At 39.7% G+C, this 22,034-nt stretch overlaps 2 protein-coding genes across 4 annotated transcripts; one reads left to right on the top strand and one right to left on the bottom strand.

Moving 5' to 3' along the window:
- Window positions 1–207: 207 nt before the first annotated feature.
- Window positions 208–5,655, bottom strand: atp5fa1 (ATP synthase F1 subunit alpha). Its single transcript, XM_053339983.1, has 11 exons — window positions 5,518–5,655; window positions 3,949–4,024; window positions 3,666–3,835; window positions 3,276–3,449; window positions 2,160–2,326; window positions 1,529–1,829; window positions 1,207–1,431; window positions 1,012–1,119; window positions 781–925; window positions 523–673; window positions 208–436 (listed from the first exon to the last, which is right to left on the bottom strand). The coding sequence occupies exons 1-11, from the start codon at window positions 5,575–5,577 to the stop codon at window positions 358–360; spliced, it is 1,656 nt and encodes a 551-aa protein (XP_053195958.1). The 5' UTR covers window positions 5,578–5,655; the 3' UTR covers window positions 208–357.
- Window positions 5,656–6,826: 1,171 nt separating this feature from the next.
- ark2n (arkadia (RNF111) N-terminal like PKA signaling regulator 2N) lies at window positions 6,827–15,789 on the top strand. 3 transcript variants are annotated; one of them, XM_053340154.1, is made up of 5 exons: window positions 6,827–7,011; window positions 8,010–8,912; window positions 13,869–14,039; window positions 14,519–14,630; window positions 14,734–15,789. In XM_053340154.1, exons 2-5 carry the CDS (start codon window positions 8,075–8,077, stop codon window positions 14,921–14,923), a joined length of 1,311 nt encoding a protein of 436 aa, XP_053196129.1. In that variant the 5' UTR covers window positions 6,827–7,011; window positions 8,010–8,074; the 3' UTR covers window positions 14,924–15,789. The 3 variants fall into 3 exon arrangements, with proteins under 3 accessions (XP_053196129.1, XP_053196131.1, XP_053196130.1); XM_053340156.1 differs by lacking the exon at window positions 13,869–14,039; XM_053340155.1 differs by lacking the exons at window positions 13,869–14,039; window positions 14,519–14,630; window positions 14,734–15,789 and adding an exon at window positions 10,793–13,845.
- Window positions 15,790–22,034: the final 6,245 nt, after the last annotated feature.

Genomic DNA, 22,034 nt, shown 5'->3' on the forward strand with positions numbered 1-22,034 from the left:
TACTTTAGATGAACCAATTTTCTTCCAAGTTTTAATAAAAAATAAATCAAAGTTTCTGTGTTTGTGGTGGGAGACTGTTACAGTTTATTGTTGATGTATAAAATGCTTAATATGTTCTGTATTGCTTTGAACAGCATCAAGTACATTTGAAACTGATAATGAGCCTAAATGGTAAAAAAAAAGGACTTCAAACACAAACAGACCATGTCAACTAGCTGGAATACTTTATTCTCTGTTGGGAGATATCTGTACATTAAAGATCAAGTGCCACTTGAATTGTTTTTTTAAGTTCATAGAAAGTATAACCGACGATGCAATATGCAAACATGGAAACAAACCAGACCGAAAACCATCACATTACTCAAAGCTGGAGAGGAAAGTCAACACAGTTTGCTTAAGCTTAGCATCGGATGCCTCAGAGATTTTGCCATCAGCCCTGCAAATAGGAGAAATAGATTACAAAATGTGTACATACATAAATTAATTTGCAAAAATCCCTGTTCCCTAGAAGCTATAACTTACCTAATAGCTGCCAGCAATTCTTGGTGCTGGCTCAGAATGTGCTGCAGGAAGGCCTTCTCGAACCTGGTGATCTTGCTTGGCTCCATTTTGTCCAGGTGTCCCCTCACACCAGCGTAGATGACTGTTACCTGTTCTTCAATAGCCATGGGAGCTGAAAGATAAAGAGAATACAGTTACAATGGATAAAGACAGCTGTAGACTGGATACATTTACTGACAGAGGTGCCTACAAACATTTTCAGCACAAATGAATACTCACAGTACTGTCCCTGTTTGAGGAGCTCAGTGAGACGAACACCACGGTTCAGCAGCTGCTGTGTGGCGGCGTCCAAGTCGGAACCAAACTGAGCGAAGGCAGCGACCTCACGGTACTGAGCCAGCTCCAGTTTCATGGTACCAGCCACCTGAGGATAAACAGTAATTAAAATGTCAGAACTGAAGACTTTTATCAATATTTACAGCTTAGAGATGATCCCGCTTAAAGCCTCACCTGCTTCATGGCTCTGGTCTGGGCAGCGGATCCGACACGGGACACAGACAGACCGACGTTGATGGCGGGACGAATACCCTTGTAGAACAGCTCAGTCTCCAGAAAGATCTGTGAGAGGCAAAAGCATTCAGCATTCAGTATTCAGCAATCGGTATTTCTCTTCTAATGAAACCAGACAACCGGTCACGCATTCACCTGTCCGTCTGTGATGGAGATGACATTGGTTGGAATGTAGGCTGACACGTCGCCAGCCTGTGTCTCGATGACGGGGAGGGCAGTGAGGGAGCCACCGCCGAAGTTGTCGTTCATCTTGGCAGCTCTCTCCAGCAGACGGGAATGCAGGTAGAAGACGTCTCCTGGGTAGGCCTCACGACCGGGGGGACGACGGAGCAGCAGGGACATCTGACGGTAGGCGACGGCCTGCGGAAAGACAACGAGGTAGAGTTTTACACTAATTGTTTTCCTCTGTGTTGAAATCTCCTTCAACATCAGATTAAGTTTTAAAAATACAACTCACCTGCTTGGACAGATCGTCATAAATGATCAGGGCGTGCTTGCCGTTGTCTCTGAAGTACTCTCCCATGGAGCAGCCGGAGTAGGGAGCCAGGTACTGCAGGGGAGCGGCATCAGAGGCGGTAGCAGAGACCACGATGGTGTACTTCATGGCGTCGGCATCAGTCAGCCTCTTCACCAGCTGAGCCACGGTGGATCTCTTCTGGCCGATGGCGACGTAGATGCAGTACAGCTTCTTCTTCTCATCGGTTCCCTCGTTGAAGCGCTTCTGGTTGATGATTGTGTCGATGGCAATGGCGGTTTTGCTGCAGAACAAGATTTAATGGCTGAGTACAGTGGATACACCAACAAACAGTTTCAATTGTGTACATGAGTGGGTCTAAATTATATGTGACTAGCTCAAGATTCTGCCAGATTAATTTAAAATCCCCTGCATCACCTGATTGAATGAAAGACAACTGAGATAAACCATTATGCATCAATGTTATATTGTAACAGGCCTTATATTGATACATTACGATTTTGATTTGTCCCTTTTCAGCACTTCAACTGATTTAGCAGCATTTAGCAGCACTAGAAATAGCATCAAATGGAGCCGTGTGTTCAGATATTCACTTTGAGCAGAATCCTCTTACCCGGTCTGCCTGTCTCCGATGATGAGCTCACGCTGTCCACGACCGATGGGCACCAAACTGTCCACGGCTTTGATGCCAGTCTGCATGGGCTCCCTCACAGAGATACGGGGGATGATACCAGGGGCCTTCAGACCCACACGCCTACGGGTGCTGGCGCCAAGGGGGCCCTAAAATGTTAGTGGGGGGAGAGAAAAAACAAAAAACAAAAAACAGTGGACATCAAATAAACTATTAAATCTAAAGTGACGATACTACAAAACCCCAATATAATCACACAAAAGGTTTCAATCAACAACTTTATTGCATGTACAAGTCTATGGATGACTGAAAACTTCTTACAGCTGAATCAAGATAAAACTGGGATTTTAGTTATTTGAGCAAATTGCTGAGCGAGAGAAACTCATCCCCTAAAATCATTTGCATTGACCACCAAAGAAGAGTCTTAAAACCTTGGTGTCATCATTGGCGCTGACCTAAACATTAGAAATGTGACTACGGTGTACCATTTATCATTTAAACTGGCAATGTTGGATAATTTTTGGCGGCACCATATGGCGACACAAGGTAATTGCAGGAGTGTTGTTCTTTCGCAGATGTTACTAAATTGCTCTTATTGGCTCTTTACCAGCAAAACTTTTTTGCCCTTACGGTTACATAACAAGTGTAGTTGTTGTCAACTCGAGTACTTAACCTAGTTCACTGTCACAGAAACAGACTGGAGAGGAGTGGATATAGTGTGACTATAAAAAGAACAGCAAATCTGACTGCAAAACGGGTTTGTAATAATCATGATACTGCAAATGTGAAGGCCCCATTTGGCTATACTGACTTAACAGATATTTTTAGACTGCCACGAAAAAGGAATAATGCGAGAGTCAGACCATTTCTCTCCCAGGCAGACACAGAAAGGTCAATCATTTCTCTATATCAGGCGGGACTTCACCTAGCAATTATTTCATCTTATCCAATCTTTTAAACTTTCACTTTAAACTTTCGTTGTTTTATTGTAAATGTCATGATTGTTTGCTTTTATGTAACACACTTTGTGTTGTATTTTATGCATGAATTATGTTATATAAACAAATGTTAATTTTATTCCTGTGCATTATTTTTTACCTTTCCATCGATGGCATTTCCCAGAGCATCAACAACACGGCCAAGGAGCTCTACGCCGACAGGCACATCGACAATGGCACCAGTTCTCTTGACAATGTCGCCTTCCTTGATCAGCTTATCGTTACCGAACACCACAACACCAACATTGTCGGGCTCCAAATTCAGAGACATTCCCTGGAGAAAAGCAGAAACAGTTAGTCTTTTCCCTTTACTTTACACTGTAATGTTACTGTGTCAGTAACTGTGCTGTGCTGTCATGTACCAGAAATTGGTATAATCATCTGTTTTAGGAGCACTTCCTTATACAGTGTACTTCTCTTAATATCTGAGCTGCAGCGTCAATACATTCAAGAAAAGATGAGGATCTAACCATTACATTATCAGTCTTACCTTCAGACCAGAAGAGAACTCCACCATCTCCTCAGCCTGCACGTTCCTGAGACCGTACACTCTGGCGATACCGTCACCGATGGACAGCACACGACCAGTCTCCTCCAAATCAGCACTGGTGTCGGCTCCCATGATCTTATCCTCCAGGATGGAAGAAACCTCGGCTGTGCCTTTAATGTACATAAAGTGTATTATGAAGTTATAATATCCCCACGAATTTATAAAAAAAATGTGAGATTTTTCCCCCCTAAGTGGCTAATAAAAGTTCCCCAAAAACACTGACCTGTTTTCTGCAGCCATGGACGGGTGGTGTGCAGATTCCTGACTCCTACACATGCTGCAGCAACGTTCTTGGATACCTTTAAAACAATAAGATGGAGTTTTAAAAAAAAATTTGAATTCGACTTCAATTCATCTTTGTGATCATAATGGCTGTAGTTTGTGACACTGTTGAAACTGGTTAAAAAGATTATTGACTTAATCTTAATCTAATTCCAATTTCAGTTGAGTCAGTTTTCTCACGTGCCAGTCTAACATACTTCATGTCAACACTGATGATGAAAATACTCAATACACAGCATTAGACAACAGTATAATAAAGTAAATATTTCTTAATGGCTGAACAGGTGGTCTGTTTTCTATTCAAAAACAAAAATCTACTAAAAATAAAGTAATGAGATATGCTGCACAACATTCATTGTCTTTATTTTTAAACCCAAAAAAAAAAACATTTCTAGCTATTTCTGCATACCTGAATGATGAAAAATTAAATAATGAGGATTTTGTTCTTGTGTAGCAGACAGAATATTTTGCAAAGACTTCTATCTTAATCTGAGGATTTTCAAGATACCTTCAGCACACCAGTAACTATTATTAAATGACCTTCTGGAGGTTTTCAGATATTGCTTTCTTTACCAGAGAAACTGTTAACCTTAACTTAAATGTAATGGAAAGATCAATCTAACCTAATCATACGGTAGTCGAGCTTAAGCCATTTAATAACTAATTAATGGTTCTTAGATCGGTTTAGTCTTCTATGGCAGTAAACTGAATATCTTTGGTTGTGGACTGTCGGGCAGAACAAAACAGAACATTTCAAGATGTGTCCTTGAGCTTTGGGAAACAGTGATCTACATCGTTCACAGTTTTCTCACATTTTATAGACCAAACAACTATCAAGAATCAAAAACATCTGCCTATTAAATCGATACTGAAAATAATAATTATTATTATAATAAAAAGCTAGTTTACATGCACATTACATTAATAATTAACCCTGGCCCTTGAAATCTAAATATTAGGACGTTAATATTTCTGCAACATAACTTCAGACGTCTCCCCAAATATGAAAACATTTGAGAGAGGCCTCAGGTCATGCAGTCTGCAGAGTCACAGGACAGTCTCACTATTAACATTTACGACACAGAAACAGTAATGTCATTTAAGAAAAATTAAGCCTAATATTTAATTTCGCATTAACAACTACGCCAAGCTTAGCCGCACAAATACATTTCTAGTGACACCTCAGCTAGCGTAGTGACACAAACATGACCTTCACTATCAAATTACATTCGTCATCGCATTTTTATTTAGCCTGTTCCATATCCAATGACAATGATTTTACAACACAAAACAAAACAGATAGTCGCTTAAAAATAATGCACTGTGCAATCCTTGGAGAGGATTTGTTGCTATCTGTGTGCTACAACAGAAAGAGGTAGCTGAGTGAAGGGCCCGGTGTCCTCCGCCGCTAAAGACCTGAGCATGCCACGAGTTTACATCTGAATAAATTACACGTTTCCTGCAAAAAATACACCAGATATCTACACTTTAATGAGTTATCTTTGCTTACATATCCAGCCCGTCGTGGCAGGGTGCGGGCTAGGGCCGCTGCGACGCGTACTGACAGCATATTGGTGTGGCGGAGGGTCTGTCCTGCTCCCGGAGCAGAGAGAGAAGGATGGCGGAGCGGCGGCCGTGCAGAAGAAAGGTCACACTGACCCGGAAGTGCTTCTACTGAGTCTTTTCTTTTTTTCTATTTTTCTTCTAAAACATTATTATAACTTATTAAAATATTTTCTTGTTGTTGTTGTTTTTGTTATGTACTCATATATGCTATGCTCCTTTTATTTTCGTATAATCGATCTATTAATAATGTCTTTTTAAAAAATATATATATATATTTTATACAGGCACACGCACACACATACAGACAGAAAGACAGTGCTAATCAAATTAACAAAATACAATGTGTATATATATATATATATATATATATATATATATATATACGCATACAGACACACACAATACATATACATACATATATACACATACATACACACATATATATATATATATACACACACACACACACACACACACACACACACACATATATATATATATATACACAATAATAGTAAAGAAGATAACAAGTACAGGCACACAATAAGAACAAACAAACAAGAGGTTCCTTTGAATTTATAGATGTTATTAATTTGTGATTTAGGTTTCTGCAGAAAAAATTGTCTTTGTTGTTGTCCTTTCAGTGATGTCTTATCTTAATACACAATGTAATAAATGATTAAATAAATCACTTAAACATTCAATAATTAAAATCTACTCTGAATGATTTAATTGAAGATGTCTGTCACTTATAGCATTACTTGTTGTCTTTCTTTATATTGAAATTATACCCATCTTTTTATACCTACATAAATTTAATATTTAATTATGAATTGGAATGACTGGTCGTTTGTGTTCAACAAAAACTAAAGAGGCTTTTCTTTTTGCAGATTATTTCATGTGGAAGGGTACATTATTAGATAAAAGACTGACATGTTTCCTATTTCGGTTCCGACTCATAGTCTCGAGCAACAACCTATTCGGTGATTGAATACCAATATCATGTGACTTCAGGGTTAAAAGAGCTGAGTGGTACACAGCATCCAGTGAATTTAGTACCATAAAACTCATGTGAAGTACACGAATTAAGTGGTTATTCTCCACCATATTATGTACCCGTAGTATTTTTCTTATCCTGTAGTGTTTATATTCAACCAGTGGGGGCGCTCGATAACGAAAAAAGGCCGGAAGTGACGCACGCATCTTTGTGACCGACGCTGATGGAGACATTTTAAAATAAACAGCTAGCGGCTAACAGCTAACAGGGCTCGCAAAGGTGCGAGCGCACTGCGCCAAAAATAAATCCCTTCAAGTTGTAAATAAGTAAAGTATACTGAGCAGTGCAATATTTGTGCAGCGTAAATTTAGAGCGGTGACCAATTAATGAAGATGTTGAAAAGTCTGACACTGGGAAAAGAAGAATAAAAGTAACGCCACGGTAAGTTGCAACTAGCGCAGCCGATTTAAATGCTACGTTAGCCGATAGCTGCTGACATGATCCCGTCTGTTTCGCCTCTGGGTGGCTACATACGCTTCCATTTTTAGGATCTTGCGAGGCAGCTTCCCTGCAATCTGAATATATTTGTCCATGACTCCTTTGCTTTCTTCTCGCCAAGTTTGTGTGTACGTATGAGAGAGAGAGAGTAGGGTCGAGGTTAGCTTCAATACGCAGCTAAAAGTAGTGTCTGGATGGCAAACCTGTGTTAGCATCAGCTAGCCACAGACCCAACTAACTAAAGTCATTCAATCTGGCACCTATACATGTCTCATAGTAGACACACTCAAATAATTGTAGCTGAAGATGTTTAACAGACATGCAACAACTCGCTCTCGGCCTATAAAAGACTGAAAAGTAGAATAAAAACATATGTAAAAGTATCATTCATTGCTCTTACATTACTTAATAATGCCGCTAATATGAAATTCTGGCCGAAATGTGCATAAAATTGCAATGAGATTATTTGCTGTTTTTGGTACGTGAACACACAGTAAGTGATTGTGCAACAATTTATCCCAGCACAAAATGTACGATAATAATCAGCGCTTCTGCATCTGGAATGGAAAAAAAGGAGGAAATGGGTCTACATTTATGTGAAGTAGTTGAAATGAACATATTCAGGTTTAGAGTAAATATTGTGGGGCCTTTGTGATCATAATAATAAGAGTAATTATAATTCTGAATGACCACTACATTTGAATGAGACCTTTTTAAAGAAATGGAAAATACAATTTGATGCCACATATTGTGTTTATTCTACAAATATAGAAAGTAGAAAGCCAGAGTGCCAGTGTATTTTTATGTTGAATACATACGATACTAAAAATAAATAAATATAGATAAAGATACTATGTCCCTTGCTCTCAGAGAACTCTGACACACAGTATCTTGCACAAATTTAGACTTTTGTGACAGTATGTTTTGTTTTTTTCCTGCAGGTGAGCTCCTGTCCAGGCACGTTGGTCCATGTTTGTTGGACCACTGGGCTCTGGGCTCAACTAGCATGAAGATGGCTGATTCAGAGAAGGCAGAGGAATTTGTAGATGCTGAGTGCCCCTCAGAGTGCCTTGATGAAGCACAATCAGCCACAACATCTGTTCAGGGAGAGCAGGACGAGCACCTAAAAACTGAGACGACCACAAGTACCAGCTCACCACCGAGGGAAAAGGAGGATGGGAGCCCCTTGCATACAGAGGGTGAGCAGAGTCTCCTCTCCATGCCATGCCTGATGAAGGAGCTCCGCAGAGACTCCCCAGAGTCCCAGCATGCCTCCACAGGAAGTGACAAACCCGTCTCACGTCATATCTATGAGAGTGACTCCTCAAACCCCTGCATGCTTTCCCCCTCATCCAGTGGCCACCTTGCTGACTCAGACACACTCTCCTCAGGGGAAGAAGGTGCTGCTCCTGCCATGGGAGAAGAGGAGGACGGCAGTATGGAAGCTACAAATGATCCTGGCCAAGCGTCAGGAAAGCAAACGTCTGCCATGGCAGCCGGTGGGAGGAAGTCTCGGCGGTCACGTTCCGAGAGCGAGATGCCTCCCAATGCAATGGCTGCAAAGAAAAACCGCTGCCATCCCACTGTGGTAGCAGCAGGAGGGCAGGAAAAACAAACCAATGGAAAGCTGGCAAAAGTGAAAGGTCACCGGAGCCAGAAACACAAGGAGCGCATGCGTTTGCTGAGGCAAAAACGAGAGGCAGCGGCACGGAAGAAGTACAACCTGCTGCAGGACAGCAGTACAAGTGACAGCGAGCTCACATGTGACTCCAGCACCAGCTCCTCTGAGGATGACGATGATGACACTTCAGGAGGCAGCAAGACAATCAAGACAGATATTCCAGGTAAAATCCAGTGTTCACAACACACACTTACAGCTCAGTACTACTACCAAAATCCAGGGTATCAGTCACTTAGAAATCCCATGTAAAAACACTCTTGTCACATAGTAATAGAAAGACTCATAGGCCCATAATGAATGACAATCAAGAACTGAACACAGCTAAACAATAAGAAGCTGGCTGTGTAAACCTGTACATTTTTAGGCAACCCCAAACAAATTGTACTCTTGTCACATATAGTCAGAACATGTGATTCAGCTGCACAAAGCCTTTGTAAAATCAGATTAATACAAGCACTGCTTTGTTTGTTACTCTCAGTCACATCATTTTTCGTTTTTTAGTTATTTCCTCACTCATCATTTGTCTTCATTCATCCTGTCTCTAGATATTTAGATTCTCTGTTTGTAGAAGGGTCCACGCCCAGTCACTCGTAGTAATATACATGTTTTGTACCTGGTACTTTGTCTCACTGTTTTGCATGCTGTGAAAGTCTAGTGAACATTATTCAACTCATGGAATGACATAATCGGAGATGTGATAATATAACCTATATTGTGAGTTCTGCAATTCAACAAGTGAGCCATTTATATCCTCAGCCTTTGCTGCGAATAGACAGTGGTGTGTGATCTCATTGTTTTAGACTGTCTCTGCAGCTACTCTTCAGCCTTGGGATACGGGTAGAAATATAGTCTTAATGTGCCATTTTATTAGAATGCTTAAAAATCAGTTTTATACATCTTTTCAGTTTCAATTATAGGGCGGGTTTAGTTTAATGTCTTTCCCCTCTAAAAGTACGAGGTGTTTCATATATCCTGCTTTTCTGTCCTGCTGCTTTTGAAGCCTCGATCTATCATACACTTCACTCTGCCGAACACAAGAGATGACAAAGCTTTTTAGAGCTGCAAACAGGTGGTTCTCTCCTCTATAATTGGCTCTGTAGCACATTAAAGTTGGATAGCTCTTGTCATCTGACTAGAAAATATGAATGCATATCATGTCTGTGCTATAAACTAAACTGAGGCACAGAAAGGTCCAGTAAAAATAAACACTGACAGTATTGTCCACTCGCACGCCGGCCCCTATGTTTGTGCTCTTAGTTAATCTCATGTTTTCTGATGTTTTTGTAGAGATCTCGTGGGTGAGTTGAGTTCTGTGTAAGTAGCTTCAAACAGGGTGGTATATTATTTACAGGCCTGCTGCTGCTGCCGCTGCTGCTGCCACTGTTGCTGTTGGAAGAGGAGTCACTTTGTTTACTTTTAGACTGATCTTTTCACTGTGATTACGTTTCTTAGAACCTGTTTGGTTGGTTCTGGTAGGCGTTTTTCTCCCAATAAATTCAGAGCTTAGCTTGTGGTGTGTCAAGGCTTTTGTTAAATAAATGGTTTATGTCTCTTTTTTATTGTATTTACAGAGAGGAACTAGTTTATCTAGTTTTTTTCAGGAGCACTCTAGTGGTGTATTATTAGCTGCCTATTTTGGCCCATACTAACCCTACCTCATATTCACAAAGAAAATTCAAATATTATCAGTGAAACATATCTGTTGCTCTTACATCACAGGTTTGTAATTCATTCGCCTTAGATGGGTGTGTTTACTTCAGAGTCTCACAAGTTAACACATTTTCCAAACCACAGCCACTAAATCAGTCGCCCGAGACATCCAGTTATCTTCCGTAGTACATGAAATGCTTTCAACCATTTTTTACATCCCGCACACAGATTTGAGTGCTTCAACTGCATGATGTAGTCCATCAGCATGAAAGAGTCGATCTGCACGTAACCAAAAAACAAACTGTCATTTTCTCTTTTTAATACAAAAGTCCACCTCCGAAGCATGAACGTGCTACTGTATTTTCTTATGGCTTGGCCTCAATGTCTTTAAAGCTGGCTTCAGACGTGCATCGGAGAGATCCAGAGTGGGCGCCCAGATTCATGGGCTGCTGGACACCAGTTCGTGGGACAGGAACGGCATCGGCAGTGTTCTGGAGGAGGCCATGACGCGTTTTGCCGTGATGCAGCGCCAGACTGAGGAGCGCTTCCGCATCTGGATGGAAAAGCTCGCACACCTCGACTCGGACAACGACTCGTCCAAACGCTCAAGTGACGCCCACGAGGGGCAGCATCCATCCCAAGGGGCACGCCCCTCTCCACCTAGTTCCTTTTTGCCATCGTCAGAGTCTGCAGAGACTATGGCTGCCTACATGTTGGCACGAGAGAACAACAGTCTCACCCCCACCCCCATAAACAACAACAACATCCTACCTGAAGTGGTCACTCAGAATGGAAATCTAGGTGTTCCAGATCCTGGTCTCTTGAATGTTTAGATTTCACTTCTACTTCACTCCTCGCAGTGTCATACTTACCAAGTGTAGAGCTAGTTGATGCAGAAAGCATAGCAGTGGGTATTAACAGGTAAACGATGCAAGGTCACCAAACAGATAAAACCATCAACAGCAGCTGGGCCCAAGCTGGTCATTGGAACTTTGACTCTACACGGACCCCCGAGGCCTGGTGCACCTGCTGGCACTGAATCACTGTGAGATTTGACTTTCAGAATAATTCAACTCACCTGTTTGATTTCTGCAGCATCTGGGACACGGACACGGGGCATATCTCAATAGACTGTTGAGTCAGGGCTCTTATTGTATTGCTTATTGTATGGCCTGTTTCTTTTTTGTTTCACAGCTGTACACACACACACATACACACGCGCATACACACATGCACACATAACCAGTAGCTGATTTTTTGTCATTCATACAGAGTGTGCATTACAGCAGCTGGGCAGCCATCATTACAGTGCTAGGTGGGGTGCTGCTGCATAATAGCATGTGCCTTGTCATTCTGAATTTGTGCTGGGAATGATAGATAGCGCATCATAGTACTATTTCTTTAGGAATCAGGTTCAACACTATACACCACCTTCCTTTCTCCTGAACTATGTTTGCACTTTGCTTGTAAGTGGTTCAGGACTTTTAAAAACTCTTTTATTTTTTGGTGGCATAGCTTTACTAACATCATAACATTTAAAACAACAAATAGATTTACCTACAAATATAAACTCAATATACTAACCCACACAATCTCTTGCTTTTTAAAAATCATATTACGTAATTAGATTAGATGTGTTTACATTTCTTTTTAACGTTTGCCTGTCTGTTACATTTGCTGCTATTGCTGCCTTTGTGCAGTAACAAGAAACTAGTGAGGGAGAGATTAATCCTGATGTTTATTTTTAGTGGCCTGTGTATAGATAATGGACATCAGACAAGACGGGGGGGTTCCTCTTTGTTGTGGCTATTAGCTGCAAAACAAGAGCCTCAAATCTTTACTCATATTATATTCACCTAGTTAATTTTTTATTTGCACTGGTCTGCCAGCTTGGCCTGTGTCTCCAAAAGGCACTGCGTGTTCTGCAGCTTGACTTTAAACTAAAAACCCAGGCATCAAAACTAACAAGATACACTAGCAGCAGTGCAGCTGCAGTACGGTGCATGGCAATGTTTACTGACTTCCTAAAAACTGACTGATCTGGGTGATCAAGTGGCCTTCTCTGGTTCAGATCCTGTGGTCCTCTGAGGGGGGAAAACATTCCTCCTTAACCCCTCTCCTCAAACTATTTTTATGATGTAGATGACCATAGTGTCACGGTTCTTGACACTGACACTATCTAACCATCAAAGACATCGATTGAAGGAATCTTTGGCCTAATCATATTTATAGTTAGGATGTTAAAAAAAAGTGTGACATTTTCTGTATGTGTATATGTAGCCCTAATATGACTGTCAGTTTTACAAAACCTAAAGCTGAAAGCATCGTTTCCCCACCTGTTTGCATGTGATTATATTAGTATATAGAATGTGCAAGGCCAAAATAAGTTCTCATTAGCAGCATGAGTGCAAGGTATAGCTTTGCTTATGCTGATAAACGGTGACTGACAGAACATTTTTATCTATTTAGTTGTTCTCTCTTGGCCTAAATTTTTTTTAATGTTTCAGATGGTGTGAATACTGGTGTTTTTGTTTCATGTTACATAACTACGTTGCCAATTTTGGGTTTAAATGGATCTGACGACTGCTGTACTGCATTTGTTAAAACTGAAATTACCTTTAAATCAACGTTTTTTGTCGACCCAGTAAAGGGAGCCTTGTGCATACAATCACATACTATGTGCATTAAAAACAACTAAGGACAGTTCATTGTTTACCAAAGAGACTATCCTGGTTTACATGAGTCCTTTTTTCTTTCTTTACTACATGGCCTTTACATTGACCAGTGCTTGGTTTCTCTGGTAACCCCAATACCTGCCCGTTTTCAGCCCAATCAGCTATTCATAGGCAGTGTTCTCTCATAGTACATGCTGTCCAGACGAATCCCCTCACACACACCCACAGACGCGTCTGGATAGCAGAGTGTGCGCGTCTCTACTAGGGACTCCTTTTTACAGGGTAGAACAAAGATCCATGTTCCCGCTCTTCCACAGAGTTCCTGTTGTGTTGTTTGGCTTTTATTATCCCACTGCATTTCACTCACTGAGTAAGATTATTTTGAAGTGTTTTGTAATGACTGTATTCTAGTGTAGTTTTTATGTGAATGGCTGTTATTTTAAAAGCAATAAATGGAGAGAAAAAAAAGGCTGCTGCAAAAGGTTTATTAATACACTGCAAACACGACCACTCTTACAATAGGGCTTTACAAGGCGATAATAACCATATTCACATAAGAAAGGAGGTTCCTTTTAAATTGTTCATGTTTACGACAGAATTAGTACTATCAAATTAAATTAGCCAGAATATCTGAGGCCTTCGCAACTAGGAAAACGGGGTGTGCTTCCTTGTATTTATTGTAGACGCTGCAGCGAGCAGGACTGTGAAAGCAGTGTCCGGCCTCTGTTCCAAACAGAGTCCCACTATTCTCAGGCATGATTTGAATAATGAAGTGTTTTCTTTGTTTTCTGCAGACGGGCCTCCAGTAGTGGGTCACTATGATATTTCAGACACTGATTCTAACCAGGAGAGTATGAGTGTCGAGACAGTCCGGCCCACGGTGATAAAGCATGAGCTAAAAACACACAGAGGCCAGGATATGGCAGCTCACTCTGGGTGTATAAGAGCTCTGAGCTCTATCTCAGGTCAGTTACAAACCCGGTATATCCAAACTGATACTTTCAACTCCTCTTAGTGAAGACAGGACATTTAGAGGCATGGGTGTCATCAGTAAGCAGCGTGCTATGTGGGGGAAACGGTTTTTATTAATCTCAGCAAGAAGCCTTTGAAGCGCTTCTGCCTTCATCCCACACTCCACTGGCTTGCATTTGGTGCTATAAAAAGTGTTGCTGCCTTGCTTCGAGACAAAAGAATTGACCTTTTTACGACTGACTAGCTGGCATTGTCAAAACATGAATGTAAAGTCTACAATTTATGTTTTGTCGAATGTGTCACTCCATGCTATCCAGTGAGCTTTTCAAACACAAGTGTCAGATTCATCATTGTTTTTGTTCCTGTCTGTGTCAAAGCAGCTGCAGTCTTTATGTGTCAGCAAGGCCTGAAGCTCACTAATGCTCCAGCCCTCCATACAATGTGTGACTGTGTTCCTCTTTATTTGTTTCAGGCCACGCGGAGGCAGAGCTGTCGCGCAAGGAAAGTTCTCAACACAAGGGCCAGATAAACATTGCTTCCTCAGACAGTGAGGTGGAGATAGTCGGAGTGCAAGAGAAAGCACGGTAAAGGCAATCTCTGGACAGTGGGGAAACTTTACCTGTTTATTTATTTCCGACAATATAAATTGACTGTGCAAATGAATTCAACTTTCTTTTCTAAATCCAGATGCGCCCATCCATGCGGAGGTGTGATAAAGAGTTTGTCCACCTGGAAGGAGAACTCAGTGGAGCAGTTAAACAGCACAAATCAACCACAGCTCTGGACTACTGTTTCCCCTCAGCCCAACTGGGTGTCCCCTCCTGAAGTGGTGGACCTCACGCTGGATGAGGACACCGGACACAAATACCTACTTTAAACACCTAGTACACTGAAGAACTCCTCATTTTCTCCCTCTCACTCCTCCTCACCCCTTCTCGCCTCGCCTCCATGTTATGGCTGAAATCCTTCCTAGAGTTGCAGCCTCGCCTGTAACCGCTCATAGACTCTTCCTGCTCCAGAGCACTGTTTGTTTTAAAACTTACTGTTGAACAATCATATGTATCGAAGCCATTCTACTGACGTGATTCCCTGATCTCGACTTGTCAGCTTTGAATTTAGTTGTAATAAAATGGCACAGCACTTCAAGTGCAGGTGGAAATATACGTAAGAGTGATCTGTTAATGATAGCAATATCCTCCCTTCATTTAATACCTCAGTTTCCCCTTGATAACGGATGTAGGTAGTAATTTTGTCTTGTATGCTTGCAAGCTGTTAAGTGAAAACGTAAAAGTTGCTGCTTGAGAGCAGGTCAGTATCACGACATGGATGTTAACCCGCTTCAATACAGACTGGTGTATTTTCAGACTTGATTCGGCATTTTTATCTGCAGTCAAGACAAAACGGCAGCTGCTACACTTTCTGTACAGTAGACCTTAGATGACTTGGTTCTCTTTGTACCTCCCTATGGTCAATTTTGTTTTAAAAAAAAGTCTCACCACTGGTTTCACATTTAGTTCAGGCTCCATTGCTTTACTCTACAGTGCCCAGGACTGTTTAGGTTTTTTGTTTATGCCCTAAATTTACAGCTTTTATTTTCTGTTGCTGCCATATTACAACGTTTCTTTTCATGAAAGCAAAGCAAACCACTGGTTAAAATCAAGACTCAAAAGGTGTAAAACACAAGCACACATGTCACAACAACACTAAAACTTACGACTCATTTCCACCATGGCCCGAACTATCCTGCGGCATATTGGCAATACAAACGGTCTACATTTCAGTTTGTTTTTTTAAACATTTTTCTGAGTCTGAGAGTGTCCCAGGTGATTATCTGTGAATGTATGACCCTGCAGTGCAAACTGGGTGCACTTACGGTTTGCATGCTTGTCCTGAGTGAATGCAAACACCTTTAAACCTCTGGGGACCCCTTTATAACAACTGAGGAAATGTATCTTCCATTGAAAACTGCAACGCAAGATGGCCTGAATGCCTTGAAATGTGCACTATTTTCTTTTAGAATCGTATAAAGCTTATTCTTTTACCTTACAAAAGCAGTGGATTTTGCTATCTCAACAATAAATATTTTAATAATAGATGTGAATTTAGCACATGTATAAAAGAGTAAAAGTGGTGTTGAGTTTGTGCCCACGTGTAGGGCATTTCTAGAAGAGACATTTACTGTATGAACTGTTTTTACCCTGATCCTCAGGGCCTGCTCTTTCTCTCTTTTCCCTGTGGTCTTATTTCTGTCCTCATGCAGTACTGCTGGTAAATTATTATCAATGATCCAACTTCACATACTGTTTTAGCATGTAAGATTTGTTTTGGGTAACATCTAGTTTCCTAAGTGATGCTTTGAATAGTAGTGTCATACTATTTCACTTCTGCTGGTCACAGAAAGGGAAAATCCTAAATACAAGGAACTAAACCAAAGTCTAAATGGAATTTTATTTAATTTTTCTTTTCTCTCCCTGTTTGATTGTTTCTTCTGGCTTATTTCTTTTTTTAATTTTCTCCATGAGTCTAAATATTTTAATTTCAAAGTCATTGCATTTGTTGTGAAATAAGTTGACATGAATTCTTGTTTCAAACTCAAGATACAGTTTAATATAATGTGATGGGTTTTTTTATATTTTCCATCGGCCAGTTTCCACTATATGCAGCTACCACTGTAACAATAATTATTTTACCAGACCACTTCTGCTTGCGAAACCCATTCTTGCTATTGCTATTGTTACTTATGAAATGTAAGTATGACATTGCTCATGTCTCTTTTTTTTTTCATTCTTTTTTTTTTGTAGATAGAGGTTTGGTAGAAAATGGGGCAGTGATGCTCTCAACTACGGTTGCACATAGCATGTTTGGTCACATCTTTAACCTCAAGTCTTGATATTATCCTCATTACAAGTAATTTAGCCTCGCTCTTCTGTTCTGTTTTTTTTTGTTTGTTTTATTTCACTGTCAGTATTTTAAATTAACAAAAAAAAGGTGTTTATTTTGTTGCTTCTGCAAGTCCTTGACTTCCTTGAAATTATGTCTGTAGAACAAAAAGAAACTATTTTAAAATTAAATAAATATAGCGTTATTTAATGACAGTCTTGTACAGTAATTTGTTTACTCCATGATTCATATTTCAATCAGGCTCTTTGCTTAGATGCTGCGACTGAAATGGTTTGGGGGTGTCACATCTCTAGTGTCAAGCTTTTCTTTATAGTTTGTCACTGAAGTCTGATGAATGAATGTCTGCTAGTTAATCAGGCTGCCAATTTTGGCCATCAAAACAAGTCTAATTGGGACTGAAGTTTATGAATTGCAGACAGTGACATTTGTGACATGGTTTTACTGCTTTGAGACATCCAAAAAATATCACTTTAGCAAACAGTGTTACTTTAATTCAACAAAAGAAATGTCCTCACACTTATGATGTATTTGATGTTCTAAGTCCTGTCTATCAAGAATTGACCCGGCTTTACACCAGTATGTCCTCTCTATGAGTGAGAATAATTACCATCATAGGTGCAATGCTTAATGAGATGTTTCATTGTTTTCTTTCATCCTGTGGCCAAACAGTCTAGACAACTGCCTCGCTGTGAACAATACAACCTCACCCTCACCCACAACAGTAGCATGCCGGGTCAGAGGTCACACCGTGGCAGCTGCCGCTAGGGGGACATATGGAGTTCACATGAAGAGGACAATGAGGGAGTGGAGCAATGCAGTCGCGGGGCCCTTTTCCCTAAAAGCAAAAGCCCTCTAGCCATCTCTTTTCACCCTCGGGGCAGAACATCAGCTGTATGCTAATTTTTGTTACAGGGCAGCGGCTGCCTCACAGAGCAGCGAATGTGCTCACTCCTCCTTCTTATTGATATCTTTTTAGCCTGGATGACGCAGATGAAGAGAGTTTGCTGTTCCAGGTTATATCCAGACAGCTTCAACCACCACCAACAACTAAAATAACATATTTAACTACTTTATATTACCAATAAACACATAAACGTTTACTTTCAGCCTGCTGTTTATGAGTCAAATTTAATGAGCTGATGTTCAAGCCATCTTCCAGTAGTTCTTCATTTTTTCACTTTGATAAGACAAGTTAGGATTACTCAAAAATCTAAAACTATTTTAATAATTCCTATTTCAGCCAATTTTTAAGCAAAAATAGTTTTAAAAGATAAAATATTCTCTGGTTTAACTTCTGAAATGAGAGGATTTGCTGCTTTTCTTTGTCTTAAATCACTGATTATCTTTAGGTTTTGTACTTTTGATCAATGACAAGACATCTGAAGACATCATTGTGGGTTTGGGAAGTTACGTAGGGCATTTATTAATAGCAAAAATAATTAGCAAATTAATCAATCTTGAAAATAATCATATATATAATTTAATTGTTCACTGACACACTGCATTGACATAGAAGGTGATTCATAATCATGAGAAAAGAAATTGAACACAATGGCTACTGTTCTTATACTGATATACTCTAAATGTTATGTAATATAAAGTGATAGTTTGACAGTATTAAAAGTCAAAGAGCTGATGTGACTAAAAGAAAGTGACAGCAGTAGTTTGACCTGTGCCGATAGTAAACCATTGTGAAAGGCTCTTTGTGTTGCACTGCAGGCTTAAAGCATAACATGGTGGGAACTGGAAGACAAGGACATATGGGACTAAGAGTTTTTGTGACCCCCTGAGCCTCCCCAGGCCCATCTGTTCCTTCACCCTTCAGGCTTAACACTGAAGGCGACGACTTTTTTAGTTCACAGTCTTCCTGCATATCTGCTATAAAGGGAAATGGTGCAACATATGTTTGCATGAAAGGATTGTTTTTTTTTCAGAAGAATTATGATGAGAATTAAATATTACTTAATGATCTGTAACAAATTATTAAGCAGAATTTCCTAATGTCTGTGTCTACAGGGGTCTTCTCACTGAGGGGATAAATAATCTGCTGCATCCCAAAGTGAAGAAGAATAAGATTCAACTATAATTTAATATGATTTATGTGAAGAAAAATCAAATGGAAAATAGTCAAGATTCAGGTGTTTCCTTGACTTCAAAATATCTTATAAGCAGGCTATGTTGTCTTTTCTCATGTGTTGTTGTGGCTTAGGGAGAGAAAATCAAACTGGAGAGATTTTAAGCCTGATGAACGAACGTCTACTTGCAATGTCTAATTTGGATTGGGGTCTTTGAACTGAAAAACACTGACATTTGTTACATAGTGGTGGAGGAAGAGCTCACTTCCTTAAGTAAAAGTAGAAATACCATTATGTAAAAGTCCTCCATCCAGAATTCAACTTGACTTGTACTGCTTTTATTGGCTCTACTAGTAAAATGAACTCTAAGGTAAAAGTATTCATGAAGCAGAATGGCTCCTTTTAGTGTTTTAAATGTGTTATTATTAGTGGCATTTTATTTGCATTTCAATGAACTTCTAAATATTTAAATGTTAAATGAAGCTCATTTGAACTCTTTTATAAACTGTGGAGTAGTTCATAAACCTGGCATACCTGTGGTCCATCCCCTGAAGTGGTTTCACTTATTTTATCTGATTAAAACTTTTCTCAGGGCTTTGACGGTGCACAGACTTGACATGATTGGACTTTGATGTGGAGCAAGTTTGAACTTCATCATTTTTATTAGTAGCCAGAGACAGGTGACCTTGTGTACAGCTTTGCACGACTCAATCCAGAGCAGGTGCAATCAGCCACAATATTTGAAAACACCAGTGTAGGTATGCAGGGCCTTTTTCTACATTATAATAATGCACTGTATATTTTGTGTATAAAATCAAATTATAAATGTAGTCAATCAGTCATTTACTCTATGTGTGCAGCATTGTAACACAGTAATAACCATATAGATAAGCATGTCTGGGTCTGGCTTCATGTTGACACTATATGAGTCAATTCACAGCCTTAGACCCTCAGGTGGGGCCCCTCTGGCTGTTGCAAAATCAAGGCTTAAATCTAAAGGTGACCATGCTTTTGCCATCAGGGCCCTTCAGCTTTGGAGCGACCTGCCTAAGGAGATAAGGCTCACATAATCAGTGACTCATTTTATAAAATCTATTTTTATAGACTTACTTTTATGTGATGTCTTTTTATGTTTCATCATGTCTCATTCCTCCCCCTACTATGTGCACCTTTTGTCTTCTTGTCTTAACTTTAACTCAGTTTTGTCTTGCTTTTGTATTGTCTTGGACTTACTGTGTGGCTTTCTAACAACTTGTTTTGTCTTTCAAAGGACTCTGTTTTTAAACGTGCGATAAAATATGGCTTATGTGAAATATATAGAGAATATCTCAGGACTCCTCAGGTGTTTTCTTGACCTTAAAAAACAAGTCTGTTACAAGAAGCTGTGTAATCTTTGCTTGTTTTAAAGGACCAGTGTGTAGGATTTAGTGACTTCTAGTGGTGAGGAGACAGATTGCAAATGACTGAATACCCTTCCCCCTTCCAAGCATGTAAAACCTACCATGGATGTATAAAGAGAAATGGATACAGTGTCAGAGGTGGGGCCCTGTTCAATCCTATGAAAGTTGCTCAGTGGTGCATGAAGCCAAAAAAAGCCACTCCCTGAAAACCTGCTACGTACACACTGTATGGGTCCAGTGCGTCCATGGAGCATGTTCATTTCAGACTTCCACAGAGAACAACTTGAATAGGGATGAAACAATTCAATCATGAAGCTCTTCTAAACTTTCAAAATATTATCAGACCGAATGGATAAAATTCTAATATTGAAACAAGTCATTTTGCAGGGGTTGTGATGTTTTAAAAAATGTCGAACCCTAACCCTAACCCTGATTTACAGAAGTCTCTTTCACAATGTAAGTCGACAGGAAACATTTTCGGGCTCAATAGCATCACACTTTGACCACTATGTCAAATTAGCTTCAAAGCCCAGCACATTTTCTGGGGGTTGGAACCCTATTGTGGCTGCGAAAAATGTGAAAGGCCCTCTCTAGAGGCAATGTTTGGTTTGTCCATTCTGGGCTACTGTAGAAACATGGAGCTCTGTGGAAGAGGACCCGCTGCCTTTGTAGATATAAAGGGCTCATTCTAAGGCAACGAAAACACTGATTCTTATTTTCAGGTATTTCTTATTATATGTTAATTAAAACATACGTATGAATATTAGTTTGTTCTGCAAGATACTGCACCTTTAATTTTATCTTAATTTTGTCTTGCTTTTGTTTTGTTTTGTTTTGACCTTACTGTTCATGCATTTAAAAGCACTCTGTATGTTAGGATAAAATAAAATACAATTTACAGTAAACTGAATCTTTGTGTAAATAAATCACCAATATATAAATGTGCAATGTGCAGAAACTCTGAGATAGTATACATGTTTAATGTTCCTGGGATTTACAGGTACTTAAAAACATGTGCAGCATCAGTCTTTTTTAACTGGTTTATGGTTTGAGTCCTAGTCAGTGGAGTGGGAGGTACTGGGAGCTGTAGTGTTGTGCAGTGTGATAACTGATGAGCCCAATCTACATATGTGTAAATAATATTTTGCCAGCAGAATCATGTTGTTTATAGGATATTCAACCTTCTTTAACCCCAGCATTACAAAATTAAACTACAAAACAAATCTAATTGTAATCCATTATAGTTACTGAGAAAAAATGTGTAATTAACAGTTACTTATAAAAATGTTGATGATTACAAAGCTGGGTTACATCTGAAGTCAGACCTTCAAGATTTTGTTCAGCAGGAGGGATTTTTCCCCAATTGTTAATATTTAACATGTTACTGAATAGTATACATAGCCTATATTGCTGTTTTTAATTCATACCATACATTCCAAAATGAGAGATAAATACATTGCTTTATAAGAATTGATCTCCTTTATAAATCATGTCAGTATCCATGAAAAACACTTGAACTTAGATTTCGGTGGGCTTAATGGGTACACTTACCCTAACTGCTGAAAACATTGGTTAGAAAATTAGAAAAGTAAGGTTAGGGTTAGAGTAAGAT

The sequence above is a fragment of the Scomber japonicus genome, chromosome 19 (genome assembly GCF_027409825.1).
Source record: "Scomber japonicus isolate fScoJap1 chromosome 19, fScoJap1.pri, whole genome shotgun sequence".
Taxonomy (NCBI): Eukaryota; Metazoa; Chordata; class Actinopteri; order Scombriformes; family Scombridae; genus Scomber; species Scomber japonicus.

Excerpts from the sequence above, each read along its gene's own strand:
- ark2n (XM_053340154.1), top strand. The coding sequence starts at position 8,075 with ATGAAGATGGCTGATTCAGAGAAGGCAGAGGAATTTGTAGATGCTGAG. Across the intron at positions 8,913-13,868 it reads AATCAAGACAGATATTCCAG|ACGGGCCTCCAGTAGTGGGT; the intron begins GTAAAATCCAGT and ends TGTTTTCTGCAG. Across the intron at positions 14,040-14,518 it reads AGCTCTGAGCTCTATCTCAG|GCCACGCGGAGGCAGAGCTG; the intron begins GTCAGTTACAAA and ends TATTTGTTTCAG.
- atp5fa1 (XM_053339983.1), bottom strand. The coding sequence starts at position 5,577 with ATGCTGTCAGTACGCGTCGCAGCGGCCCTAGCCCGCACCCTGCCACGA. Across the intron at positions 4,025-5,517 it reads TGCCACGACGGGCTGGATAT|GTATCCAAGAACGTTGCTGC; the intron begins GTAAGCAAAGAT and ends ATTGTTTTAAAG. Across the intron at positions 3,450-3,665 it reads AGTTCTCTTCTGGTCTGAAG|GGAATGTCTCTGAATTTGGA; the intron begins GTAAGACTGATA and ends GCTTTTCTCCAG.